The sequence below is a fragment of the Eleutherodactylus coqui genome, chromosome 4 (assembly GCF_035609145.1).
Source record: "Eleutherodactylus coqui strain aEleCoq1 chromosome 4, aEleCoq1.hap1, whole genome shotgun sequence".
Lineage (NCBI taxonomy): Eukaryota > Metazoa > Chordata > Amphibia > Anura > Eleutherodactylidae > Eleutherodactylus > Eleutherodactylus coqui.
Window position 1 is genome coordinate 209,223,882 of NC_089840.1, and position 25,748 is coordinate 209,249,629.

Sequence of the window (25,748 nt, forward strand, 5' to 3'; positions counted from 1 at the left end):
CAGTTTGTATGTTATTCTCTTGTGTGTTTGTGGGTGTAAATACTTACCTGTTCAGGGTGCATGTACCTTGTCTGTTTGTGTGTGTGAATGATGTCCTACTGAGCATACATGTTGTATTCCCTCTGTGGCAAGCCAGGCCCCTAGGTTCCAGTGTGGGACCATCCCTATTGGGACGATTACTCCGCTTGTAGGCAGCACTTCTGGGGTTAGGTTGTCTCATTAGAGTAGGGACAAGAGTATTGCAAGAACATGAGGACCCTTGTCACGGGCTTGTGAGCTTCTGTACTTTGGCCAAAGCACTACCTAATACCTTGTATTCATTAGCTATTCCATCTACTGGTGTGTGTTGGTGCTCTTGGTAATTGTTTTGGTGTTTGTCAGTCATTGTTGGATGTCTGCACGCAGATTTATCTGTCGTAGCATTACAGTTCTGTTGTTAGTTGTTTGCATGCATGTTCAGTTTATGTTGGTATCCTGTGTGTATATAATTTGCTGTTAGCCATTTTAGAGTTGTGCGATTAGTACCACAGGAAGTATTCCTGCCGGACGAGACTGGTCTGTGTACCTCAAAACACGTTACATTGCTGGCTTGATTTTATAATATGAAATAAAATTTCTCTTGAATTATACACCTTCTACGAAACCATACGTACAACTGGACTCACAGTTCTATAACTCTACATCGACTACAGGTCGCACCTGGGTCCTAGGCTTTTTTTCTACCTTTTCTTCACTTTTTATTATAATGACAATGTACTATTTTCAACTCTTGTGATGTGGTGAGATAGAAATAATGTATCCTCCTTTTTTAACAATTAGGTATTATTTGTTATACGTCCTGTATTTTCTATTTCAGATTCGAATTGTTTTCTGGGTTGAACAGCTTCAGATTCTTTTACTTTATTTCGCAACGTTCTTTCCAGAAATGAAACCACTGAAGTGATCAGATAAAAATATCTGCAAATTTCTTAATATTCCATGAGAACACAGTGTCTTCTGTTTGTTATCTTACAACTCATTTCTGCAGAAGTTCTTACTTTTGGTTAACTACAGTTGCGTTTTAACATTTGAGCAGGAAGCTATGACAAATTTAGGGTTGGTCATAGTGGTTTTTGTCGGAAACCTTTAGTTGCAGAGGAACTTGTTACTCCTATTTTGCTATCTCGTCTTGAAGCTGTAAAGCGAACATAGTTCTACGGATGATGGGGCTTCTGTTTAACAGCCAGAAAATGTTCCTTTTATTCTGTGTTCTCCTCACTGGAAGCCTTATACAAGGTAAACTACTTTAGCCATTTTTTAAATCCAAAAATATGAGCATTTCTATGCAATGAACTTTTGTAACTGGGATCTAGGTTATGAATGAGTAAATCGATGACCAAATGTTTACTTTAAATTGGGTATTTGTAGAACTATAATTGGTACACTGTGATAACGCTAATATTCCCTTGTTACAACATTTACAGGGCAGGAAAACTCAAGGTCAAAGTTTGTCTGGGTATACCATAATGGGTAACTAAACTTTTCACATGTCATAGTGACTGGTTGAGGTCGGGGTGCCCACTAATCGCTAACACGAACAGACAGAAACACTCATCTGAGTGCTGTACATGTTCGTCTCTTTTCATTATTGCTTGAAGTGGTATATGGACTCAATAGAAAGTCTATGGAGTCCGTACACCACTTGCAATGAGGGCTGAATGGGGACAGCACTCAGCTGAACACTTCTGTCTGTTCAATTTAGCGATCTGTGGAGTCTCAGCACATGGACTTCACAGATCAAAACTTCTGATATGTCACTATTATGTGTCAAAAGTTTAGTTACCCTTTAGGTTGGAACAAACTTTGCTGTCATCTTTAACACTTTACAATTATGCTCTATGGATTATATATATTTCTTAAACTCTGTTCTCAGCTGCACTGGAGGCTCAGTTTGCAGCCTCAGTTGCAGATTTTAATGCATTTTGCAGAAAAATAAAAGCGCTATGTGCTGTAAAATAATGGAACCCGAGAGGCTTCATTGTAAGTCAATGGGGTCCGTCATGTGATGGATCTCGCACTCCATCATTTTAGTTGTTCTGCTCCTGTGACTGAACTTAAGACTGCGAACAGAGCTTAAGAGTTATGTATTATGTGATTTTTATTACCAACTTCATGCATTTATAATATTGGTAACCTAGTTAGGTCCATAGGACAACAATGGATAAGATTTTATTGTGTTATTCAAAGTATCCCTTGTCTAATCTTCCTTTTTCTAATTTCTATATTTGTGGGGGAAAAGATCTATATATTTGATTGCAGTAAAAATTTTATGTAGAATGGTACTGGAAAACTAAAAAGAGGGCACAATCATAAAACATGCCTGAACTGCTTTAGCATGAATTACTAGTAATGTGGCAATAGACCTTTTATTTTTATAGATTTAATTTTTCTAAATAGAAATAACATCAATTCTTTTTGGGATATAAAATCATATTCTATGAATCTGACCTACACAATACATTGGAGACACATACATACACTTCTAATGGCTGACCTAAAATGTAAAATAGGTCATTGTGGGAAATTTGGAGGATTCATGCCATGACGCCATTCAATGCATATTTCTGCTTATTCTTAGGAAAGTTCTGTGACTCTCAAAGTCATCAGTGTGTTAACTCCCCCTATAGTGTGTTTTATGGTAATGTGTGTCAGTTTCGGACATAGATTGAAATTATGTTTCTCATGCACATCTTATTTAACATTCTTTAAAATAGTACAAATGGGGAAATCAATAAATTGCAAAGCTCAATTGATAATAATAATCTTTATTTGTATAGCGCCAACATATTCCGCAGCGCTTTCATAGACAGGGGGAATACAGAAAGACAAAAGTACAAAATTACAGAACCACGGTTACATAGTAATCAGTTGATGGAAACAATAGGGGTGAGGGTCCTTCTCCAGCGACCTTACATCCTACAAGTAATGGGGTGATACAGAAGGTAAAGGGGCTGGAGATGTACACGGTAAGGCGAGTGGACAGTGAGCGATGTTATACACATAGACAATGGTCAGACATTTAGCCGTGTGATGGCAGAAACGGTGTGACTGCAGGAGCGGTTTATGATGGCTAGCAGGGATTGTAGTCAGTAGGTCAGGGAGCATGTTATCAGGCGGAGTACAGAGGGGTTTGTTTAGGAAATGCGGTATGCCTCCCTGAAGAGGTGCGTTTTTAGAGCACGTCTGAAGTTCTGCGAGTCCTGGATTGCTCGAGTAGCCTTTGGTAGTGCGTTCCAGAGGACCGGTGCTGCTCTGGAGAAGCCTTGGAGGCGGGAATGAGAAGTTTTGAGTTAGTGGGGCGCGCAGTCTAGTTTTGTTAGCAGAGTGGAGAGCCTGGGCTGGGTGATGGACTGAGATGAGGAAGGCAATATAGGGTGGTGCTGCGCTGTGGAGGGCTTTGTGGATGAAGGTAGCGAGTTTAAATTGAATTGAATTCTGTATTTAACGGGCAGCCAGTGCAGTGACTGGCACAGGGCAGAGGCATCTGAGTAGCGGCTGGACAGGAAGATGAGCCTGACTGCTGCATTCAGGATGGATTGTAGAGGGTAGAGTCTGGTGCAGGGGAGGCCGATCAGCAACAAGTTGCAATAATCGAGCCGAGAGTGGATGAGGGCAACAATAAGCGTTTTTAGCGTGTCCACGGTGAGAAAAGAGCAGATTCTTGCGATGAGGTGCAGCTGACATGTTCGGGCCAGAGATTGGATGTAGGGAGTAAAGGAGAGATCAGAGTCGAATATGACCCCAAGGCAGCGGGCGTGCTGTCTGGGAGTTATGGTGGCGCCACACACTGAGATGGAGATGTCAGGATGAGGTCGGTTAGTGGAGGGTGGAAACACCAGGAGGTCAGTTTTGGAGAGGTTTGATAATGTTTATATACATGCATGGGATACATATGAATTCAGTTTTAGGGCTTTTTCAGATAACCAAACGCATAATTGCGCATGCCACAACATAACACATTTGTGTAGTGAACGAGGTAGCTTTGCACAAGTATTGGTGCATAGTACTGTACTTTGTGCACACACAAGGCCTGTTCACATGCTTGCGCAAAACACTCATGTGCTCTTTTAAAAGTCTATTTAGCCTAATGAGGCCTAGATGTGCTTTTGTGCACGCATTGAGCGTGCATTTGTGTACATTCCATAGCCTGTTATAGAGGCATTTGCTGCACAATATGCAAAAAGATAGAGCAGGTTCTTTTTTGCGGGCACAGGAAATGCACACACAAAAAACATCAATGAGAACGAACCCAATAACACCAATGGGTTCTATTCTCTGTGCATTGCACGCACATATTATACACGAGCAAAAACGCACAAAATATGGTCATCTGAAGAACCTGAGAAACTTACCTAGAGTTGGGAAACATACTAAAGTGTTTCTAAAAGTGCATTCACACCTAGCTGATTTGGTGTGGATTTTGTCAGGGATTTCAATGCATATCTTCAGCAGATTTTACCCTTTAAATTAAATTCAAATTCATGTCACACCCGACGTGGGCGTAATTCACACCACATCCAGGACGAACATAAATAGAAGGAGAATGCACACAAACAGACACCGAAACAGATTGAACAGTAAATGAACTGGTGAGCAGACATCCAACAATGACTGACAAACACCAAAACACTTACCTAGAATACCAACACGCATAAGCTGATGGAATAGCTAAAGTACGTACGAGGTATTGGTTTGTATGTTGGCCACGATATTTAAGCTCACAAGCCCACGACAAGGGTCCTTGTTGTCTTGCGAGTCCCAACTCAAACCCAGGAAGTCCAGCCTGCAAATGGGGCGATGGTCCCAATAGGGATGGCCCCACGCTGGAACCTAGAGGCCTGGCTTGCCATAGATGGTAAATGGCATACAATCTGAACAGGACACTGTTCACACCACCAGACAAGGGAATTCCACCCAGAACCTTATGCATGCAGCAGTACATGCATGACTTCAAACACCAGGGTTCTGCGAGGGAATGAGGAGAAAGATAAATGACCAGCACCCTCCAGCAAGAGCGTCTGACATATACATATGGGCAGCAATACACACCCAGTCAGCTTAATCTTTCCACACCTGTGTAAGTGTGCTCCTGGAAACCCAGAGAACTGCAGATCTCAAGAGCACAACGTGACAATAGATTTTGGTTGTGCTGTAAGACTTCCCCATATTGGGTGGTGCTTCAGCACAAACTGTGTATGCATTGGGACCCACTAGCATGAGAGAGTGACCTCATTAGTAGACTAGTGACATAAGGTAGAGAAGCAGGGTTGGGTTGCAATTTATTAAAGATTTCCAAGTAAAATATAAAATCAGCCTTATATTACTAAGAAGGTACAACAGCAGTCCCAGTTGATTAATTATGTTTTATTTTTACCTACACATATTGACATGTTCCTGGTTTGCAAAAGTGACAACAGGAAATAGAAACCATATGGTTGTTATCTATAAATTAGATTCTCAAAACGGATAGCAAAACAGTTGACAGCTATTGAAGGGTATCGGCAGCCTAATTATCTGCATCCACAGATACTTTGGGTGCCGATGCAACTGGAGTCTCTTTAAAAGAACACTACAGCTAAAACTGATCCTTATGGGGTAGTAGGAAGACTCCTTTAATTGTCATATTACTATCAACAGTGCCCAAAAAATATACATAGTAACATAGTATGTAAGGCTGAAAAGAGACACATGTCCATCCAATTAAGCCTGTAACCCCCCAATATTGATCCAGAGGAAGGCAAAAAAAACCCAATGAGGTAGAAGCCAATTTTCCCCATTTAAGGAAAAAAATTCCTTCTTGACTCCAATTTGGCAATCAGAATAATCCCTGGATCACTGACCCTTAAAGGGGTTGTCCCGCGATAGTAAGTGGGGTTCAGCACTTCTGTATGGCCATATTAATGCACTTTGTAATATAGATTGTGCATTAAATATTGGCCATACAGAAGTTATACACTTACCCCCTCCGGTGCTGGTGTCCCCGTCTCCATGGCGCCGACCAAAGCCGCCTTCTGCCTGGATTAGACGCGCTTGCGCAGTCTGCCCTCTTCTGTCCGGCTCCGGCGCGAGCACGCCGGAGCGGCCCCTTCAGCGCAAGCGCGTCTAATCCAGGCAGAAGACGGCTTTGGTCAGCGCCATGGAGACGGGGACACCAGCACCGGAGGGGGTAAGTGTATAACTTCTGTATGGCCAATATTTAATGCACAATGTATATTACAAAGTGCATTAATATGGCCATACAGAAGTGCTTAACCCCACTTGCTATCGCGGGACAACCCCTTTAAGAATCAACTGGTGTATTCATGAAATGTTCTCCTGATCGTGCCAGCGGAATAGGACAATTTATACTCCCTGTATCTTTTATCACCAAAGAATAGTACACAGACCATGTGCTTCAAAAAGTCATTTTTATTCAAAACAGCATGAGCAAAAGTTCCTATTTTTACAAACAGTCTGTGAATTTACAGATGGCAACCCCAGAGAACCCTTTCACATGGAATTAGTCCACACGGACATTTTTGCATCATAATGTTATCCCTATGGACTAACACCTGTTAAAATCCGCAAGATTAAATTCCACAACAGAAAACCTTTTTGCTTTAGAACTAAGAACATCTTGCAAAATTGTTATTGCGGATTTCTAACATACAGGAAATGTAATTCTGCAATTAAAATCTGCGTCCTGAAGACAATGCCGTCCTGTTTGAATGGTCCCCAAGTCACATATTCACATAATGGTTTATGCATACTTGCCTTAATGACTGACACATGATATTTTGTCAGTAGTGTGAGAACAACATAGAAATATCCCAAAGAATACATGTGTATATGTAAGACTGGTTCATACTGCATCACTCAAAACTCCATTTAGACAGAACCCTGGATGGAATCGTAGACGACTACACTATTCTGTCGGACACAAATGCCATAAAAGAATAGAAACCTGGTCTCCATTTGACTATTGACAGCCTAGTTCCATCTAAATGCCGTTTTTGATGATTCAGATGTAACGTTGGGACAGAAGAGCTAGGCGCATACTGAAACGCAGTGTGAACCCAGCCTTAGTAAGAATAATAATCTTTATTTGTATAGCGCCAACTTATTTTGCAGCGCTTTTTCTTCCATTAAAATGCTGGGCAGCTAAGCGGAAACTGAACAGACCCCATTATGGTCAATGGGTCCGTTAGGCAATGTTTAGCTTCGTCATAAGACAGACCCGTTCAGCTTGGGGATTCCCTGAATGGAGGAAGAAAACAGAACCCCCACCGCAGATGTGAAAGCAACCTAATAAATTAATCCAGAAACTATTCTGTTTCTACCACAGCTAATTTAACTATTTATCAAGCTTCACTGCTTATACAATTCTTAGTAGGAAATTATCTGTTATTACAAAATGGGTGTTATGCATGAAACTAAACTATTCTATATGGCCAGGAAAAAGTAGGCAAACAGAGAACTACATCTTGGAAATCCCCAAATGTAGTATTTTTCACCATGTGGTCCAGACTGTGTATTACATCCCTGCATTATGTTAGAAATACATTTATATGTGTTAACCAGACACTGTTATTAAATCACCTCTAGGTTTCCCCACCAAGAAAGAAAGATACGAAAGAATTCGTTGCCTACCAGGAGATAACGAAATAGCATGTGCTCAAGAAAAGGCAATTTTTGACCAGGCTGAACAAAGTAATATAATCGATCGCAGTCCAATGTAAGTGTCTTCGTAACTTTGGAAACACATTTCACTAGGCCTGTGCCTATAAGCTTGGGAGGAGGACAACTGCTGAAGGGATACCTTTTACACTGGCTGATAAACCACTCAGATTCCCAGCAGGAATCTGAAGGATATCGTTCAGTGTAAATGCATGCCCCGACTGAACAACAAAAGAGAATTTGTTCGCTTCTCATTCGTCGTTCAATTTCTGCATGCAGAAAACTGAACTACGGATCAGCCTGAGTAAACAGGTAGTCGTTCACTTATGAACTGCCTGTTCATTATGAATGGAAGCGGGTGGGCACTGGAATGCTCCCCGGTCCACTCCACTTCCATTCGCTGAGCAATTATCTTTCCTGTGTAAAAGCACAGAAACGATTATGGCTGGGCTAAAGGATATGTGGTAATATGCGGGCATTGAAATGCATGGACTTTCGCTGGCTCGTTCACACTTGCGGTTGGGAAATGCAGATTCCACGAGTGGAAGAAAAATTGCAGCGTGTTCTATTTTACCGTGGATTATGCATGCATGGGCTCCGTTGATCTCTATGGATGCGTTTGATTCGCAGTGCATAAACAACGTTGTGTATAGATGCGGATTCGTACACATGTTGCAAGTAGAGCAGATAACAACAGGTATAACGAAAGTAGGAATTTGTGAGCAGACAATGCAGGACAGAGTCTGGAGAGAAACAACCCCATCCAGACTGCTGTCTGCAACCTCCACTTATTCTTCTGGGCTCTTCCTCCACAAGAATAAGTGTTTTTGTTTTGTTTTTTAAATGGTTTATACTACTTCCAGAATAAGTAGTATAAACCAGCCAAGCCAAAAAAGCAGTATCCCGTTCTGAAGGCTCTCAGAATATCTCACCACGACAGTACAAGAGTATGTCGCCTGGGTGGTAGAAGGGTGTTTCCAGGGGGTTGAACAACTTTCTGATGGCATTCCCTGATTGCAATCTTTCTTCTGTGTGGACGATATGCTGTCCATATGCATACATCCGCATGGAAAACCGCATACATACGTTACCATACGCAATTAGTTTCCGCAGTCATTCACAGATCTTCCGCTGCGGATATCGGCCTTCGGAATCTCATCCGCTCGTGTGAACCTGGGCCTTAGGCTGGCGCCTGATTGAGGAGTGGTTTTCAAGGGAACTTGTTACCATGTTTTTACCTCTTAAACCCCCTATACCATTTAAATAGTGATGTAATGGGCATTTACATAGTTACTTTGTTAATCATCCTGTGATTGCATGCAGTGGGTGTCTGTGGTGGTGTGGCCAGACTGTACCACATAATGTATGGAAAAACTTTTTTAAAAATGCAATTGTGTCATTTTTGGGGGGAAGGTTCATGTCATGTCATTTTTACTGCACTGAGAACACTACGAAAACTAACTCCCTAGTTTTTCTAGTGTTCACAGTGCAGCAAAAATGACATGAACTTTGTTCTGTGGGTCCATACGATTAGGGTGATAGCAAATTTATTTAATTTTTAATAGTTTTCAAACTTAAAAAGTAAATAAAACTTTTTCTTAAGCAAAAATTGCTTTCCGTTCCCATATTCTTAATTTTTTGTCAATTAGGCTTTGTGGGGGCTCGTTTTTTGTTGTTGTTTTATTATTACTCTTTTGGGAAACATACATCAAATTTTTGGGGAGCCAGGATAACAAATAAAAAACACATTTCTGGCATTCTATCATTTTTTATATTTTTTACAGTCTTCACCATGGGAGATAAATATTGTGATATTTTAATAATTTGCACTTTACATACACGGTTTTTCCAGATATGTTGAGTTTTTTAACTTGTTCATGTTTTTATGGCAATGGGTTTTTTCTACCTTTTTGTTTACTGTTAGAAAACTTTAGATGCAATTTATAATTCACTCAGCAAAATTACAGTAGCGGAAAAGTAAACACAGTGACATAAAAGTACAAGAGTAAGTAAAGTTGTGATGTCACAACATGTTAATGATAAACAGTGTTAAACTGGGATACCAAAGACAGTGATATCATATTACATTGATCATGACTAGAGATGAGCGAGTATACTTGCTAAGGCTAACTACTCGAGCGAGTAGTGCCTTAGCCGAGTATCCTCCCGCTCGTCTGTAAAGATTCAGCTGCCGACGCGGGTGACAGGTGAGTTGCGGCGGTGAGCAGGGGGGGGGGGGGGCGGGGGGAGAGAGGGAGAGAGAGATCTCCCCTCCGTTCCTCCCCACTCTCCCCCGCCCACCGCCGGCCCCCGAATCTTTAGAGACAAGCGGGACGGGAGGATACTCGGCTAAGGCACTACTCGCTCGAGTAGTTAGCCTTAGCGAGTATACTCGCTCATCTCTAATCTTGACTAATGTGAGGTAGCCGCACAGGAATAATAGTCACAAAAATGTCTCAAGGTAGGGATGAGCATACAGTAATATCATAGTACATAATTTAAAACTATGCAGTCATAGAAAAGTGTCGTTGCACACTGTGATGTCACAATATGGGGATAGTAAACAGTGATGTCACGGCATAGAGTAAATAAAGTATCCTAATACAATAATAATGTACAAAGTGATGTCACAGTGCAGTGATAATAATAAATGGCATTACCCTATGTGACTGAGAGGCTTTTGGGCCCTATTAGGCCCTAAGGACTCTCTCCCACCAGCATTTTTATACATGCATAATACCCAGTAACTAACTTTCAATTACTTTTAACAGTGAAAAGAATGCAAAATGCATTATCTTGATGCGTACTATGCACACATGCACGCCAAGATAGTGTAGGGGGATTTGTTGGCACGCAGCAGTAATTATGCCTGCAGCATGCAGGAGAAAACGCCTGTGTGAAAAAGCCCTAAGTTAAAGGTGCTATTGCAACATCTGCACCCCTATAGTCACCCCCCTGCTGATTGCATTATTTATACTTCACTGATCTCGAGTTACTGTCTGCTTCATGGTCAAGAGCATTTCTGCCGCTTGTTATTGAGATCAGTCAATAAGATTGTTGTTGGACCTACTCCATTGTTGCTGAGTCACATTTTTCTAAATATGCCCCTTTGTGTGTTAATTCTGGAATCCTCAAGAGTACATATAGTATACACAGGTATGATTGCTCAGTGCTAATAGACATCTAGAAGAACAGTTGTGTAGATTCATACATTCAATGAGAAGATAAGGAAAATATGTGATGGAGAACAGTTAGATGATGGAGATAAGTCAATCAAGATAAAGGCTATGAAAGTTGTCACTGGACTAATTATTTACTGTTATGCTTATCCCTCCCTGATATGTATCTAAGTACTATTAATCACACAACATCTGTGCCCTCTTATCCTGTCTCTGGCATTTATCTAAGTGCAAATTAAGTTTACCATGTCTGTGTCCTCCCATACATATTTAGATTTGTTCCATTTAGCCTGAGGAAGTACCCTGAGAGATTTGAAAGCTCGCTATAACATCTTGTATTTTTGTTAGCCATTAAAAGGTATCATATCTACAAGATGACTTGGTTTCTCTTACTGAGAACAATCACACTTTGCTCTACTGGCTAACACGGTACTAAACTTTTTTTCTTTTCTGAAATGAATGTATGTTGATTATTATCCTAACTGTAGCCAAAAACAATATATATAAATTTTCCAAGCCATATGCAGTAGCAAACCAAAGACTTTTATGGGCGGTACTTCCACTTTAAGGCAACTTTTGCTATTAACTTCTCACTACGTTTCAGTTACAGTGGTTAGAAGTAAGACACAGATGAAAGTTATTTGATTATTTCATAATTTTATTGTAGATCCAAGAGAGTCCAGTCCTATATAGCATCCATTCCGTTTTCTGCAGAAGATCCTGGATCAGGTAACGGTTTTAGCAGCGGAGAAGAGCCTGGGTCAGCAAGTGAAAATGCAGTATTTTCTAATGAGATAAATGATTCCAAGCAGAATTTTTTCGAGGAAAATCTTCTTATATAAACTGCAGCTGAACGTCCCATGCACCGACTTAAAGGGGTTTTCCGGGAGAAAAACTATTCATGACCTATCCCCAGGATTGATCACTAATAGCAGATTGGGAGGAGGCTGTCGTTCAGGACCCCCGCTGATCAGCTGATTAGAATGAGCTCTGGATGGCCAAAGCTGTCAAAATACCATCGGTAGCACAGTGGCTTTTTTTTTTTTTTACTGCAGCTTTCTCCTACTGAAGTGAATGGGAGAGAACTGCATTACCAAAACCAGACCACTGTGCCGTCTGCAGCTTATTCTAATTTGCTGATTAGGGGAAGGGGGTCCTTAAGGTATATGGAAAAGGAAACTGTAAAGCTAATAGCTTCTATTTGTAACTGTCCATGGCTTCAGTAAAATATTTCTATATTGTGTGTGGCAAACATTTATAAAACCTCTGCTGTTGATATCATTATATTACATTAAAGCTTGTGTCACACTCTCTATTTATTCTGCATTGTGATTTGTGAAAAAAAAAATGTAACACAATAACATTGTTAAAAGCTGTGAGAAATCTTACAAGAACTCTAAACACCCTGTAAAGGTGATTTTAATAAAATGACAAGGTTTAGAGTTTTCAAACTAGCTAATGTCAGTCAAACCTGAGGCACCTCCAAAAGGAAGTGTGACCTATGTGTAGACAGACTGTTTTGGGGTTCTTGCCCCTCATTAGTACAGAGTAGTTTAGATGTGTTGTTCTTCCTTTTAAAGGACTCTCTGGTTTGGCTTGCATGAACTAATTTGCATATGATTTCCCATGTGGCATTGCCTGAAAAAATGTCCCCACATAGCTGCTGGGTCTCTTAAAGGAGAACCAGTACCTCCCCCGAGTAAAGCTTAGTGTTCTCAGCAAACTAAGGCAGGGCTGGCCATGATGATGACCTATTAGTCAATGCATAGAACCTAATCAGAGAGAGCGACAACATGCTTTCCACACTGGCCTAGAGTCAGGTTGCTGCTTCTTAGTGGTTTTCTAGAATTAACGTTTTTAGCATTGACCATAAATGGTGAAGATCCTACAAATAAATCAACTTTCTAATGTATTTTTATTTTAAAAAATCAGCAATGGGCACTCACCTCCATTCCTGGCCTCTGTTGCATGTAAACACTCCCAGTTATGGCGCAAATAGCTGCTTCCTGCTATATAGGTTTTTAGGTGTATTTTAGGAAGTTATGGGATAGAACTAAGATGTGTCTTCAGTTCATGATCAGTGGGGGTCCAGCCTTTGGGACTAAGATACAGGTGCATTTTAGGTAATGTCTCTGTAGAATATAGAATGTGTCCACCCAACACTGTGCAGGGAACTCCAACACAGCTTCATTCAAGTCAATGTACAGCAGAAAGAAGGGAGTAGGGAAAAACAAAACTAGTGCTACAGCCCTTTAATTCTGAAGATAAGTGGGGCATAGCAGTGTGAACCACTTTTATTAGGAAGTCATGGCATACCATAGTGGGATTGTGCAACAATGCAGGAGCAATAGGCAACCCCTTTCATGCATCAGAACCTGGGAGTACATTTGCATACAACCACATGCTCTAGTAGAACATTAATGCATGCCCTAAACTACCGATATGGTCTACTTAGAGATTGCCTTGAAAGCAACAGTACTCAGTATCACTGTTAGTCTGGGAGCGGTCATGTGACTGCATTTATTTATTCATACGCACAACTTTTGGACTGTGTCAGCAGTGACTTTTCAGTTACAGGAATGTTTCCTAAATTTAATTTTCACAGTCTTTGCTTTAGTGAGCAACTTTTATGCTGCGTGAGGGATATTATTTCAATATTTCACCACTTAGTAAACTTAGCCGCAAAAACAAAAAAGGAAGTAAAAATAATTAGGAGTTTCATTGGTGTATATTTTTGGGACACTAAGTCTCTACATGCCAGATGCTGTCAGAAAACATGAGTCATCAAAGAGACTGTTTTATGAAGACCAACTCGGTCTGTAAGCCCTGACAAGGCATTTAGACATCATGGGTGGGAGGGGTGTGTTGAATCCTCCATTCAGGAGTCTTCTTAATAAGCCAGAGTCAGTCTGTTCAAGCAGCTCCAATTCTGGCACACACGACCTGCACTTGTAATAGAAGGATGATGATTAATGATCCAAAGGGCTGCCATGTCATACTACATTTTCCATGAATGGGTTCCTTCTGAGGATATAACCCTTTGAAATGGCTGAAGGTAAGTCTATACTGCTACCACTCTAGCAGTATTACAGGCTGATTTGTACCCAGCTTTCTTGGGCTTCTGAACGTATGCAAAGTGAAAGCTCAAATCACCACCTGATCTGTTCTAACGGCTCTCGCACTCTACAATACTTACTTGAAATACTTACTTGAAACGGACAAGGCTGACTTATAAATTGTAGATTTATTCTAGAAAAGGACTAGCAGTGCAAATTATAGATATGTACAAAAGATATACAAAAAAAGGTTGTTACACAGGAGCATAAGGAAATACCATATTAATAGACAACAGGGCAGTATTTTAAAATAAACACGAAGAAATTAAAAGAAAGTAACCACATTTGGGATACACAGCCCAAAAAGGTCTGTTCGGCGGAGTTCCTAAAAACAAAACAGGACAGTCCATATGCCGCCGAATATTTCCATGGTCTGATAATTCAGATAAAGAACCCACTAAGTTTTAAAGAATCTGCAGAACCACACCCCTGCCGGCTTTTTCCTTATGTCATCAAGGCAGGTTGAGTATATGTGGGAAAGATCTGTAGAAAACCCCGATTTAATATTTTGGCCGTATTTCGCTGGGAGGTGCTCCAATAGGGAAGACATGGCTGTCATGTTTAATATCAGCAATTTACCAATCCATAGATACTAAGCAACATACACAAATTATATGTACATTTTGGGGTGTTTAATCAGCTCGTATTGCAACATCTGTAGATGCATTTTGTTTAGCTGGCCTGCCTGATTCTGAAAATAAAATTCATATCGGGCTCTGACCTTCACACAACCAAATATTCTTTATTAAATGTCTATGGGAACTGTCTAAGGTGTTAATCTACACTTGCAGGGGGTTCAGTTAGCATTCCCCTGTCAATAGCTAGTTTTATTGCAAGGAAGGGGGAGCGAGATTAGAACATTGAATTCATCTTTCCCAGTATCTTGAGCTGTAAGTTGCTATGGATAGTTGGGGGACATTTTATCAATATCTCTATATCACATCTACAACTTTATCAGGCCCATTACAACCCTTAAGCCCCCTTTAGATGGGACGAATGTCAGGCAAATGATGCCCGACACGCGTCCCCGCATACATTATTGTACTGGAGCTAGTATCACTGGCTGGCTCACAGAGCGGCCAACAGGGGGCAGGGAGGCTGCAGGAGATCTCTCTCCTCGCTCTCCCCTGAACCTCTTCATTGACTTAACATAGCGGCCATTCAATACTAAATGGCTGCTATTTACACTGAACGATCATCGTTCAGCTCCCAAAATGGTTGTATATAAATGTATATGTGCCTTAAAAGCAGCCCATGTGGTTGTTATGGTGGTCCTAATTAAACCCATCCCATGTGTTATTGCTTGAAAGTACCTGTGCAGGACCTCCTTCTACAGAGTTACTATATTGCTAACAGAAAAGGGGTGAAGAATTGACTAAGGATTTTGGAAAGAGCCTTGAAGAAAAACCACCATCAAGCCTTTCTGTCTATCTGATAAAACCCAGCAAAAAAATAAATTGAGGGCAATTTAGTCTTTGCTATGGGCCTTTTTCTCTTTGATGTATACCATTGTAGGAAAGTAAGGACGATGAAGTTAAAGAATCCAACCATACATGTTCACAATACAGAAAGAGGTGTTTGAAAACACTTTTACCACAAGCAAAAGTGAATGCTGTAATTATAAAAATTTGAGCTTCTGGAGGTTGCATTTTGGCATCTTAGTCCTCAGTCGACACCTTAAAGAGGTATTCTGGGACTTTTTAAGATTGTTTCTATTGACGACCAACAGGTCATCAATAGAGGATTGACGATCAGCTGATTCCCACGACCGCTGTCACTGTGGAGGAAGCAGAATTTGCTGACCATAGTGCAGTGGCCTGACTACATCTCCTTCGGTCTGTACACATGTTGAGCCACTGGAGATGAACAGGAATACATCCATTCAATGACAGCAACTCTTGAAAATGGTGAGAAATTAAAACATAGATGTATCAAAACTAGTGTAATGCAAAAGGGGAATAATTGGCCCCAGCATTTAATCAAATTCCACCTTTTGTGGAAAAGCTGCAAACTAAATGGTTTCCACGGGTGAGGCTTTTGTTATACTGCGTTAATGCTTTTCACTTAACGTATACCTAATGAACAGCTCATGACATATACAGTACATTAACCCTTCCTTGACCAAAGATCATTGATTAGCCTGTGTCCAAGTCACACTCTACAATTCTGGTATTCTCACATTCAAAGAAATCATAATTTTTTTTTCATTTTTAAGGTGACATGTCTACATGAGGGCTTTGTTTTTCGCAGTACGAGTTGTATTTTTCAATGACACCATTTAACATACCATATAATGTATTGGAAGAATTTTAAAACATTTCTAAGTGGGGAGAAGTGAGAAAACCCCAACTGCACCATATTGGGGTAGAATTGGTAGCTATTTTTACAGCATTCATGGTGCGGTAGAAATTACACGTCTTTATTTTGTGGTTCAATATGAGTACAGTGATACCAAGTTTATATACATTTTTTTAATGTATTAATAGTACTTAAAAAAAGAAAGAGTTACTTCCTGTCACCAGCATTTAACTCCCATAACTTTTTTATTTTTACGTTGAGGGGGTTGCGTAAGGGCTCACTTCTTGTCAGGTGACCTGTAGTTTGTAATGGTACCATGACTTTGATAGTTTTTTATTCAATTTTTTGGGGGGGAACGGAGTGACCAAAAAAGCACAACGGCCATTGCGTATTTTTTCTTCTGACGGAGTTAATCATGCTGGATTAATAATGTGATACTCTAATAAATTGGAAGTTATGGATGTAATGATACCAATTTTTATTTTTTAGTATGCAACAACTTGGAAAAGGGTTTATTTTTTTTTTTACTTTTAATATTTTTTATTTTTACAATAATTAAAAAAAGCTTTAGTTTCCATTTTTATCATTTTTTCTTAAACCTCATAGAGGACTTGAACTGGCGATTGTCTGATTGCTTTTAAATACAATGCAATACTATATTATTGTATTATACTATATAAGTGATCAGACAATACTATTGTATTGCATTATGCTATATTTTAATAGCCTGCCTATTAAAGTCATGCCACAGGCAAGTCTTTAATAAACACTCATGGCAGCCCTGGAGGCCTGCAGAAATTCTCAGGCTGCCAGGACATACAGACAGAAATCCGGCGATCTTATTGCCGGTGGCCTTTCTGGACATTTAAAAACCGCTGTCAGAACTGACAGTGGCATTTAAAGGGTGAAGAGCCGCAATCAGGGTTCTTTTTGATCATAGCTGTTGCTGGTGAGTGTCAGCTGTCGGTTCCCAAACCTCCTCCTTACACAGCGTAGGCTGTGGACGACTATATAGGTTCTAACTGCACAAAGTTTGTGTAGTTATTATGTATATATTTGTATGTGTGATGCAAAAATGTTAAAAAGATGTCTAAAGATTCCATACAGTGGTATCCATCACTCATAGGCAACCATGTTAAATGTTCGATACCTTGCAATATACTTTTTTGTATTGGATGAATTTGTCTGGGATAGCGCAGTCAATATTCCTGATGTGTAATACCGGATGGAATACGTCAGTATAACAGGAGCCGATGAACACATTTAACTAGCTGGATTCTTCAATTGGAAATGATACGAACAATGTCCCGGCTGTAGGACCTTTCAGAAGGGTTTGTCCAAAATTCACAACCCATTAAATCAATATGTAATCACCGTATAAGAGAGGTACTATGAAATCACTGCCTCAGCAGTAGACCACTAATGTCAGTGATTGGCTGTAGCAGTCATATGCACATGTAGACCGCTGCAGTCTGTAAAGAAAGACCAGCCGAGAGGACTGGAGTGATGCTATTAGACTAGCAAGGAATCGGACCAGAGAGGACGCAATCACAGGGCGCATTTCATATGCCGGTCTTAGTAATGTGCCCACTGGAGTAAGATCTGACATGTTTAATGAGGTAATCAAAAATTCCCAGACGTCGCAAATTTTTGCACAAGTAAGGTTTGTGACTTTTTTTTTACAGAAGAAATCTAGGGCTTATTAAATTCCCTCAAGGTTCTTTTGTCTGTCTGGCAAAACAGGAAGCCAAGTTTGATCTTTGCTATGGTGACCTTCTCTTCTATGTACACCACTGGGTTTACAGCTAGTAGGCTCTCATGCCATGCATACACGAATTTCCTATTAATGCATAAAGATGTAATAATACATAAAATTAGAAAATCGTGTAAAATCTGTGGCATATGAAGCTGTACATGCAACAGGAGATGATTGGAAGGGGGGTGTACATATTTTCTATTGCAGCTTGTTGGAGGCTATGACGTCGGTAATAAAGGATGATGGTGGTATACAGTGTATCTTCTCCTACCTCAGCACATATAATCAATTTCCTCATTTACCAGCCTTCATTCAGAATGAAAAGAGGAAACAACACACTCTGCGCAGAACATAGTCCAGAGTCCTTTACCCGCTGAACGTCATCTATGAGACTACCAGCTGAATAGTCCTGGCTCCTACTATGTGGTGCTTTATATCTTCCCTACTGCTTGCTGCCTTTAGTTCATCTGTATTGGCATTAACCATTACAAGGTTGCACATACTCTCTGAACTGCAGGCAAATGCATATTTGCACACGCCTGAGTGCAGCATACTTGTGGAATAAACAATGCTTTTTTGTGCGCATCGGTGTATCTTACAGTACTTTTTCCATGTAAGGCATGTTCACTTGCGTGCGGCAAACAAAGACCACCAATTAAAATGGCTAATCAAACTAACGCATTCCAGATGTATTTTTTTTCCTGTGCAATTATGCAGTGTTATACGCATCTCCTAGCATATTTTACACGCATTTGCGTATTCCCATTGACTTGGGGGGCATTTGGTGCGTAAATAAGCAGTTTTTTCTGCATGAGCGAAATGCAAATATGAACGAACATATTGAAATCAGTGAGTTCTATTCTCTGTGCATTGCGTACGCAAATACGCCCATGTGACACTGGCCTTAATGCATGTAATACGCACTAAAATAGGACATGCTGTGCTTTTTTTTCACGCAGGGAGGAAAAAAAAACGCAGGTGTGAGGGGCCCAATAGAAATCAATGGGTTTTTAGCACCACGTATTACATGCATAATACTGGGTGAGCCCTAAGGCTACTTACACACGGTCGAGAGCGATATCAGGCTGAGAAATTTGGCCCGATATCAAGCTTGCCAACGTGTATTTGCACACTGATGCAAATCGTTTATCTAGCGAAAACACCACCCATCACTTCTGTGAAGTAACGATTCTCCGGTGCGTCTTTCAGCCGTGTAGGTGGATCGGCAAGTGTTCACCATTGTTTTCCATCAGAAACCTCACATCGCACAGCGTGCCCGTGTTTTACTGTCCCATTGAAGACAATTGGCGATGCGTTCCAAAGGATTGCAAAAAGATAAGGTATGCGGGTATTTTTTATATCATATATCATATTTTTTACTTATGTATATGACTCCATTCAAAAGAATGGGGTTCATATTCGTGCAAGTTTTTTGCCTCTCACAGCGCACCAAACTTGCACAAGATTCTTGGCTGTGTGAAACCGGTCATAGTTAATTTGTCAGTTACCTCTGTATGCACAGTCAGGGCTTACTCAGACAGGCATATATCTGCCGGGTTTTCACACCCGGCCGATATACGCTGTCCCTCTCTACAAGTGTAGGCGGCGGGTCCGGGCCGGTAGCAGTGCACTAAGCACCCGCCCCCTCTCCGCCCCTCACCACTGCTTGCAATGGGATGGATGGGACAGGTTCCACCTGTCCCGCTCCCTCCCACTGCAAACAGTGACGGGGGGCGGAGAGAAGCCAGCTCCCGGCCCGCCTCCTCCCATTGCAGAAATGGACAGCGTATATTGGCTGGGCGTGAAAACCCGACCAATATACGCTTGTGTAAATAAGCCCTTATATAGGGAAGGCTGTAAATAACTGATTATTCCACCCAAAGGACCTCTAAGCTCACCTCTAAGATAATGGGATTAATTTTTTTAACTTTTATTTTTTAAAAAGTTGCAAAGTTTGTTGGAATTTCACTCCAATAACTGGGTGATATACAAAGCGACTCCACGCCTTCAAAGATATTTCAAGATTGTGACAAATTTATTTACATTGTGCAAAATTTGATAAATGTATCACATTTTAAACTGGAGTGCGATAAAAACAATTTACCAGAAATGTGACATCAAAAATTCCCCTGATGATAAATTTCTCCCTCCCCATGGTTTTTATGTTATGTTTTTTTCCTATTGAAGTCAATGGAAAAAAAGAAGTTTAAAAGTGATGCCTGGAGAAGCAACTGCGACTGTCAAAGTGCTGTACCATTTGTCCTGGAATCATACATGCAGTTTTTGTTGCATTTTAGCGAGCCAAAACCAGCAATCGTCAGACATAGACATCGTATTAGTGTGATGCGCTGCAACAGAGAGGAAGGCTCCATAGGGAAACATGGAGCATGCCGCGATTTTGTAGTCTCGCAATGTCGCAGGCTACAAAACACCACACGTGTTGAAGAACCCATAGGAAATTATGGGCTCCACATACATGCGATTTGTAGCACTGTCGCATCTTGAGAAAATCGCACAGGTAAATCAATTAAAGATACAAAAAGACACCCCAAATAATGAAGATATTTAAGAATACATTACACACACAGCATATAGATAAAATCAATTAAAACAGCATCAACTGAAACAATGTCACGACACAAGATGGTTTCAGTGATAAGGGACCATCTCCCAGTCTATTCGCACTTGATTTATTCCGGTTATAATGGGTCATTCTGTTCCCCCACATAACAGGAATGTTTTACTTACCGTAAAATCAATTTCTCATCTCATTAATTGGGGGACACAGGAAATCTAAGGGGTATTGCTTGTGCCACTAGGAGGCGACACTAAAGGCCCATTTACATGCAACAATTATCGCTCAAGATTCATTCAAACAAGCAAATTGAGCAATAATCGTTACGTGTAAATGCGAAGCAATCGTACACTATTCATTAACTTGACGTTGATCGCTGAGTTTCTGCCCGCATAAAAATAGTCGTTAGTTGGTTTGCTTGTCATTGGTTTTAACCCTTTGCAATCCAATTTTGCATTCAGGGTTTCCTAGGGGGCTTTCTCTTTCTGCTATTATACAATGTTGCCATCTGCTGGCTAGAGCCAGTACTGTGGTATGTGACATTCTGGAGAGGCCCCTGACAACAGAGCGGCCAGTAATATATAGTAAGAATACCCTGCCAGACATCTTCCGACATCGGAGCTGTACAGCCTTCAATCAGAATGTCTTTATACATCAGACAGTGGATTGGAAAGTGTTAAATAACAGTTGCTCAGTGTTTCAAAGGACTTGAGGGGAGGTGTGATTGTTTGCCCAGCTAAACACAATGACTCATGCAGCAGAAGACAATGGCTTTTTCTTCACACTAATTAAAAACATCCCAGTCAGAGATTCTATGGATATAAACATGCCCTCTTGAGCAAACAACCCTCTGCTTATCTTATCTATGTCCGCCTTACATATAAGCACTACCAAACAACCCAGCTAAAGGCCTATTTACACACAATGATTATCTCTCAAAATTCTTTCAAACAACAGCAAATGACTGATAATTATCATTGCATGTAAATGCTACCATTGTGCACTTTTCATCTGAATGATAATTTTAAGGTGAACTTAAAATTCATTATTCAGCAGCAGAGACATAAAGTATCTCTCAACAGACCACATGCTGTGTTCTCAGCTGGAGTTGGGAGATTACATTGTATTCTGCCAGCAGCCCTGACGAGAACAATGCAGCTGTGTGCAAAGCCTATCCCACATGCTGGGCTTCGCAAACAGCTATCGAAGGCCCTTTGACATGCAAATGAAGATGATAAAGTGTTAATGGACATTAGTGTCCAATAAAACTTTATGCAAAATGACCGGTAAAAATGTCAATCTTTCAATCGTTTGAAAGATTATCTTTGGGTGTACATGTGCCTTTAGGACGGAAATGGCGAGAATTTCAAATGATTATCTTTACATGTAAAGACTAATTATTTAAAAGCAAATAAGTCGTTGTTATTCATTCGTTCGTTCATTGAAACTACAATCGTTGCGTGTAAATGGGCCTTAAGTACAAAAAAGTGTTAGTTTCTCCTACCTTCTACGTCCCTCCTGTAGGCACTGAGCTACAAAAGCAGTAGGAAAGAACAAATCAAACAAAAGTCGATGACTACAAACTGATAAGAAAATACAACTGATATCTTGTCGAAACCGAAGGTTTTGAGAATCGCTATAATGAACAAGAACGAGTCACCTAAAAAACAATTGGGTGGGTGCTGTGTCCACCAATGAATGAGACGAGAAATGGATTTTATGGTAAGTAACAAAAATTTGGTTTTCTTGTACATGTCATTGGGGGACAAAGAAACATTGGGTTGTCCTAAAGCAGTACCTTAGGGGTGGGGAAGGCACAAAGGTGAATGCAGACAATGTACCACCACTTGTGAACTCACATAACCATGCACTGGATAGACTGATAGGAACGCTCCCGAAGTTAGGAGAGAATGGCTGAAAAACAAATGTCGTATACAGAAGTCAATGTGTGGAAGCTTCAGGAAGTTTCTGAATGATCTATGTAGTCTTGTGCTTATGTGTATTTTCAGTGTGTTCCATGTGAGTGAATATGACGTGTATAGCATAGCTGCAGCACTGAATGGGTTACCGTCTGGGTTATGTCTGGAAAAGTATCTCTTTGTGTGTCATGTGACCTTGTTATATATATGTGGGTGCAAGATTTGCTGTGTGTCTGTCTGTCTTGGCTGATGGTCTTTCGGTCTGTCCTGAGAGGAGCTGCTCTGCACACAGACACCTTTAGTCTATGTGTGGTGGATATGGAAGAGGCCAAGAGGATAGAAGTCGTGTGCTGTGGACCCCCTTCTTCTTCCCTGTATGGAGAGTTAGAAGTGTGACGAGCCGCAAGAAGTGCCTGTTCCCGCTGTGCAGTGTGGAGTGCGAATCTTCTACTCCGTGAGTGGGTATCAGTAGATAGTCGTCAAGGTGTTTGTGAAAAAGTGTCCAAGAACAGAGAACCACAGATAACTTGGCCTGTGTAAGTCACTCTGTTTTCCCGTGTTTCCTCCCTGTGACATCACGTGTTCTCCTGCACTACCTATACTGCCGGTGGATGTTAAGCGTGGACTGTATTGAAGTTATTACCAATTGTGTTGAAGAAAACGGCTTTACCGACCGTTCACGGTTCTGTCTTTAAACATCAACCCTATGTGTGAACTCTTTCTTCATTCATCGAGAGATAGCCACTGAGAAACGAACGGTGGCATTACCTGTGACAAAAGTGGACTAAGGTAAACCCTCAACTGGTTAACCCAATTTAATAGCCTGCTCTCGGCTCCTTGGATGTGACCCTGGTTACCCTCTGGGTGGGAGACCGTAGAGCCACCATGACAAGGCCTACAACTATACCCCGCTGTCTCCTAGGCTGGGGCCTCTCCTGAAAAACTGCTATTGTGACTGAGCCAAGAGGAAAGGTTGGGGTAACTGTGCCATGAAGAGACAGGACTAAGCAGCTAGTCCTGGTGAATAAAGTCCTACGAGAGATTAGGCTACCAATGACAGAAATGCAAAAACAGATGTCTATGGGCAGAGACAGAGGCCACCTTGTTAGTAGGCTGGAGGACAGTTGCAAAAAGACAGGACGGAAAATAAACACAGTAATTAATCTTGAAGATGACTCTACCTCGACCGACTTGAAGGGGCGAAAAAAGGCCCAACCTTCCAACTATCTTTACCTGAATGTAGAAGATGACGAGCCAGATGTCCAGTCCCAGAAAAAAAAAAGAACTGCCCAAAAGATTGTTAAGTGGGACCTCCATGCACCTCAACTGCAGGTTCCGTCCGTTGTAGCTGTGGCAAGCGGACCTACATTTGATTGCCTAAGGCTGCCTGTCCATGGCCGTGACGGAATATCACTAGCGATATTCTGCCGCTGGGGAGGATGGGGGAACACTGACAGGTCTCCCCGATGAGCCTATCTAATCGCCTGTGGACAGGCAGCCTAAGGGCTCAGTCACACAGGCGCCGATCTGCCCGTGTTTCTGCACGATAAGACCACTGCACTGCAGGTGCGGATGACTCTCCGCACCATCCGCAAGAAAGAACACATGGCCGGCAATGGAGTCGGTCATGCAGAGCGTCGTCCGCACGCAGTGCGGCTGTCATATCGTGCAGAAACACGGGCGGATCATCGGCGCCTGTGTGACTAAGCCCTCAGTAGGCATCTGAAGTCGCATTTCTGTAAGGTCCTGGGACAGAGGGCAAGAAATAGGTGGATCTAATGTGAGAAGGACAGAGTTAGCCTGAAGTCTCAGAATGATTATTGTGATGACATATTTTGTCAGAATGCTAGCAGAGGAAGGTGCAGAGTTGTAGTTGGGCAGGGGAGTAGCCTCATTGGGGAAGACAAGAGGAAGACATGGAAGAAACACAAAGTCCAGCAAAATATGGGACTGGGAGAAAGAGATCACTTCTATGGAGACAGAATCAGTCACGGCTATACATTTTTGAGATATAGAACTGGGGTTGGTACCCAAAGAGCTCTGACACTCCCTGTTCTGAGTAATGGCTTCTTCACATGGGCATAAGTGCATTTCAATCGTGCAAATACACCATGTGACCAAATATCGCTTACGTCCGCATTTTTCAAGGCACCGGCGCATCTTTGTGTGTGCAAATGCACCATGTGTTTACGCACACAAAAAATTTGCACAAAATCACATTGGTTTTGTCTGTAAAAGTGCAGAAATTATTCAGGTTTTCTGTGTATGTCATGTGCATTTACACACGCCCATTGATTTCAATAGGTTCTTACAGTGCGCAGATTTGCACCCAAATAGGTCATGCAGCATTTTTTTTCACACGATTGCATACGCTCATGTGAACAAGCCCATTGAAATCAATGGGTTCTATTCACTGCATATGGCACACACAAAATTTGCGCATTTAATATGTGTACGATCCCTAAGGAGAGTCCTGGAACGAGCACATGCCGCGAAAAAGATCAGAGCAAGGACAGGTGATATCCCAGGCGATGTGTGACCACTGGCAGGTAACATACAATGATGGTGTGTAGGGACTGATGGAAAGGGTACTTGGATTGGGGGAGGAGGTTGGGACAAAGATAATGTAGCCTCTCATACAGCAGTGGAGTCTGAAATGAGAGTAAGGCCTCTTTCACACGGGCGTTGCGATTTTCAGCCGCCCACATCACGGCCGAAAATCGCATAATTGAGAGAAAGTTGAATCTTGCGTTTTCTCAGCCATTCACACGGACGGGTGCGGTGTATATACGCTGCAGCCCCGAATTCCGTTGGCTGGGTGGAGAGAGATTAACGATGCCCCCTTCCTTTGCCGGCTGACTGTGACAATACAAGGTCCCATAGAAGTCCCTGCTAAAGTCCCTCCCCTTGTCGGTAGCTCCCATAGGCTTCTATGGGAGCTGTTGGCTGATTGCGGCCAAAAGGTAGGGCTAGACCTATCTTTTCCGCACATACTCTGCGGATTCTGGACAGCCGATTTACACGCCTGTCTGAAGAAATGCATTGGAATCCAATGCTTCGGATGGTCGCGATTTTCAGCCGACTTTTTATCGCGGCAAAATAGCCGCGATAAAACATTTGTGTGAATAAGGCCTAAGAAGCATTTCACTAGTGTTGCGACTATAAGATGTGGTGCCTGAAAGGGCGAATTACTTCTCGAATACACAATGT

General features: G+C 41.4%; 1 protein-coding gene across 1 annotated transcript; it reads left to right on the forward strand.

The window, feature by feature from the left end:
• Positions 1-1,118: 1,118 nt before the first annotated feature.
• Positions 1,119-12,187, forward strand: SRGN (serglycin). Its single transcript, XM_066598781.1, has 3 exons — positions 1,119-1,275; positions 7,624-7,753; positions 11,542-12,187. The coding sequence occupies exons 1-3, from the start codon at positions 1,200-1,202 to the stop codon at positions 11,714-11,716; spliced, it is 381 nt and encodes a 126-aa protein (XP_066454878.1). The 5' UTR covers positions 1,119-1,199; the 3' UTR covers positions 11,717-12,187.
• Positions 12,188-25,748: the final 13,561 nt, after the last annotated feature.

Bases quoted from the DNA above. Each gene is read 5' to 3' on its own strand.
- SRGN (XM_066598781.1), top strand. From the start codon at position 1,200: ATGATGGGGCTTCTGTTTAACAGCCAGAAAATGTTCCTTTTATTCTGT. The intron at 1,276-7,623 runs GTAAACTACTTT...AATCACCTCTAG, and splicing joins CACTGGAAGCCTTATACAAG to GTTTCCCCACCAAGAAAGAA. The intron at 7,754-11,541 runs GTAAGTGTCTTC...ATTTTATTGTAG, and splicing joins ATAATCGATCGCAGTCCAAT to ATCCAAGAGAGTCCAGTCCT.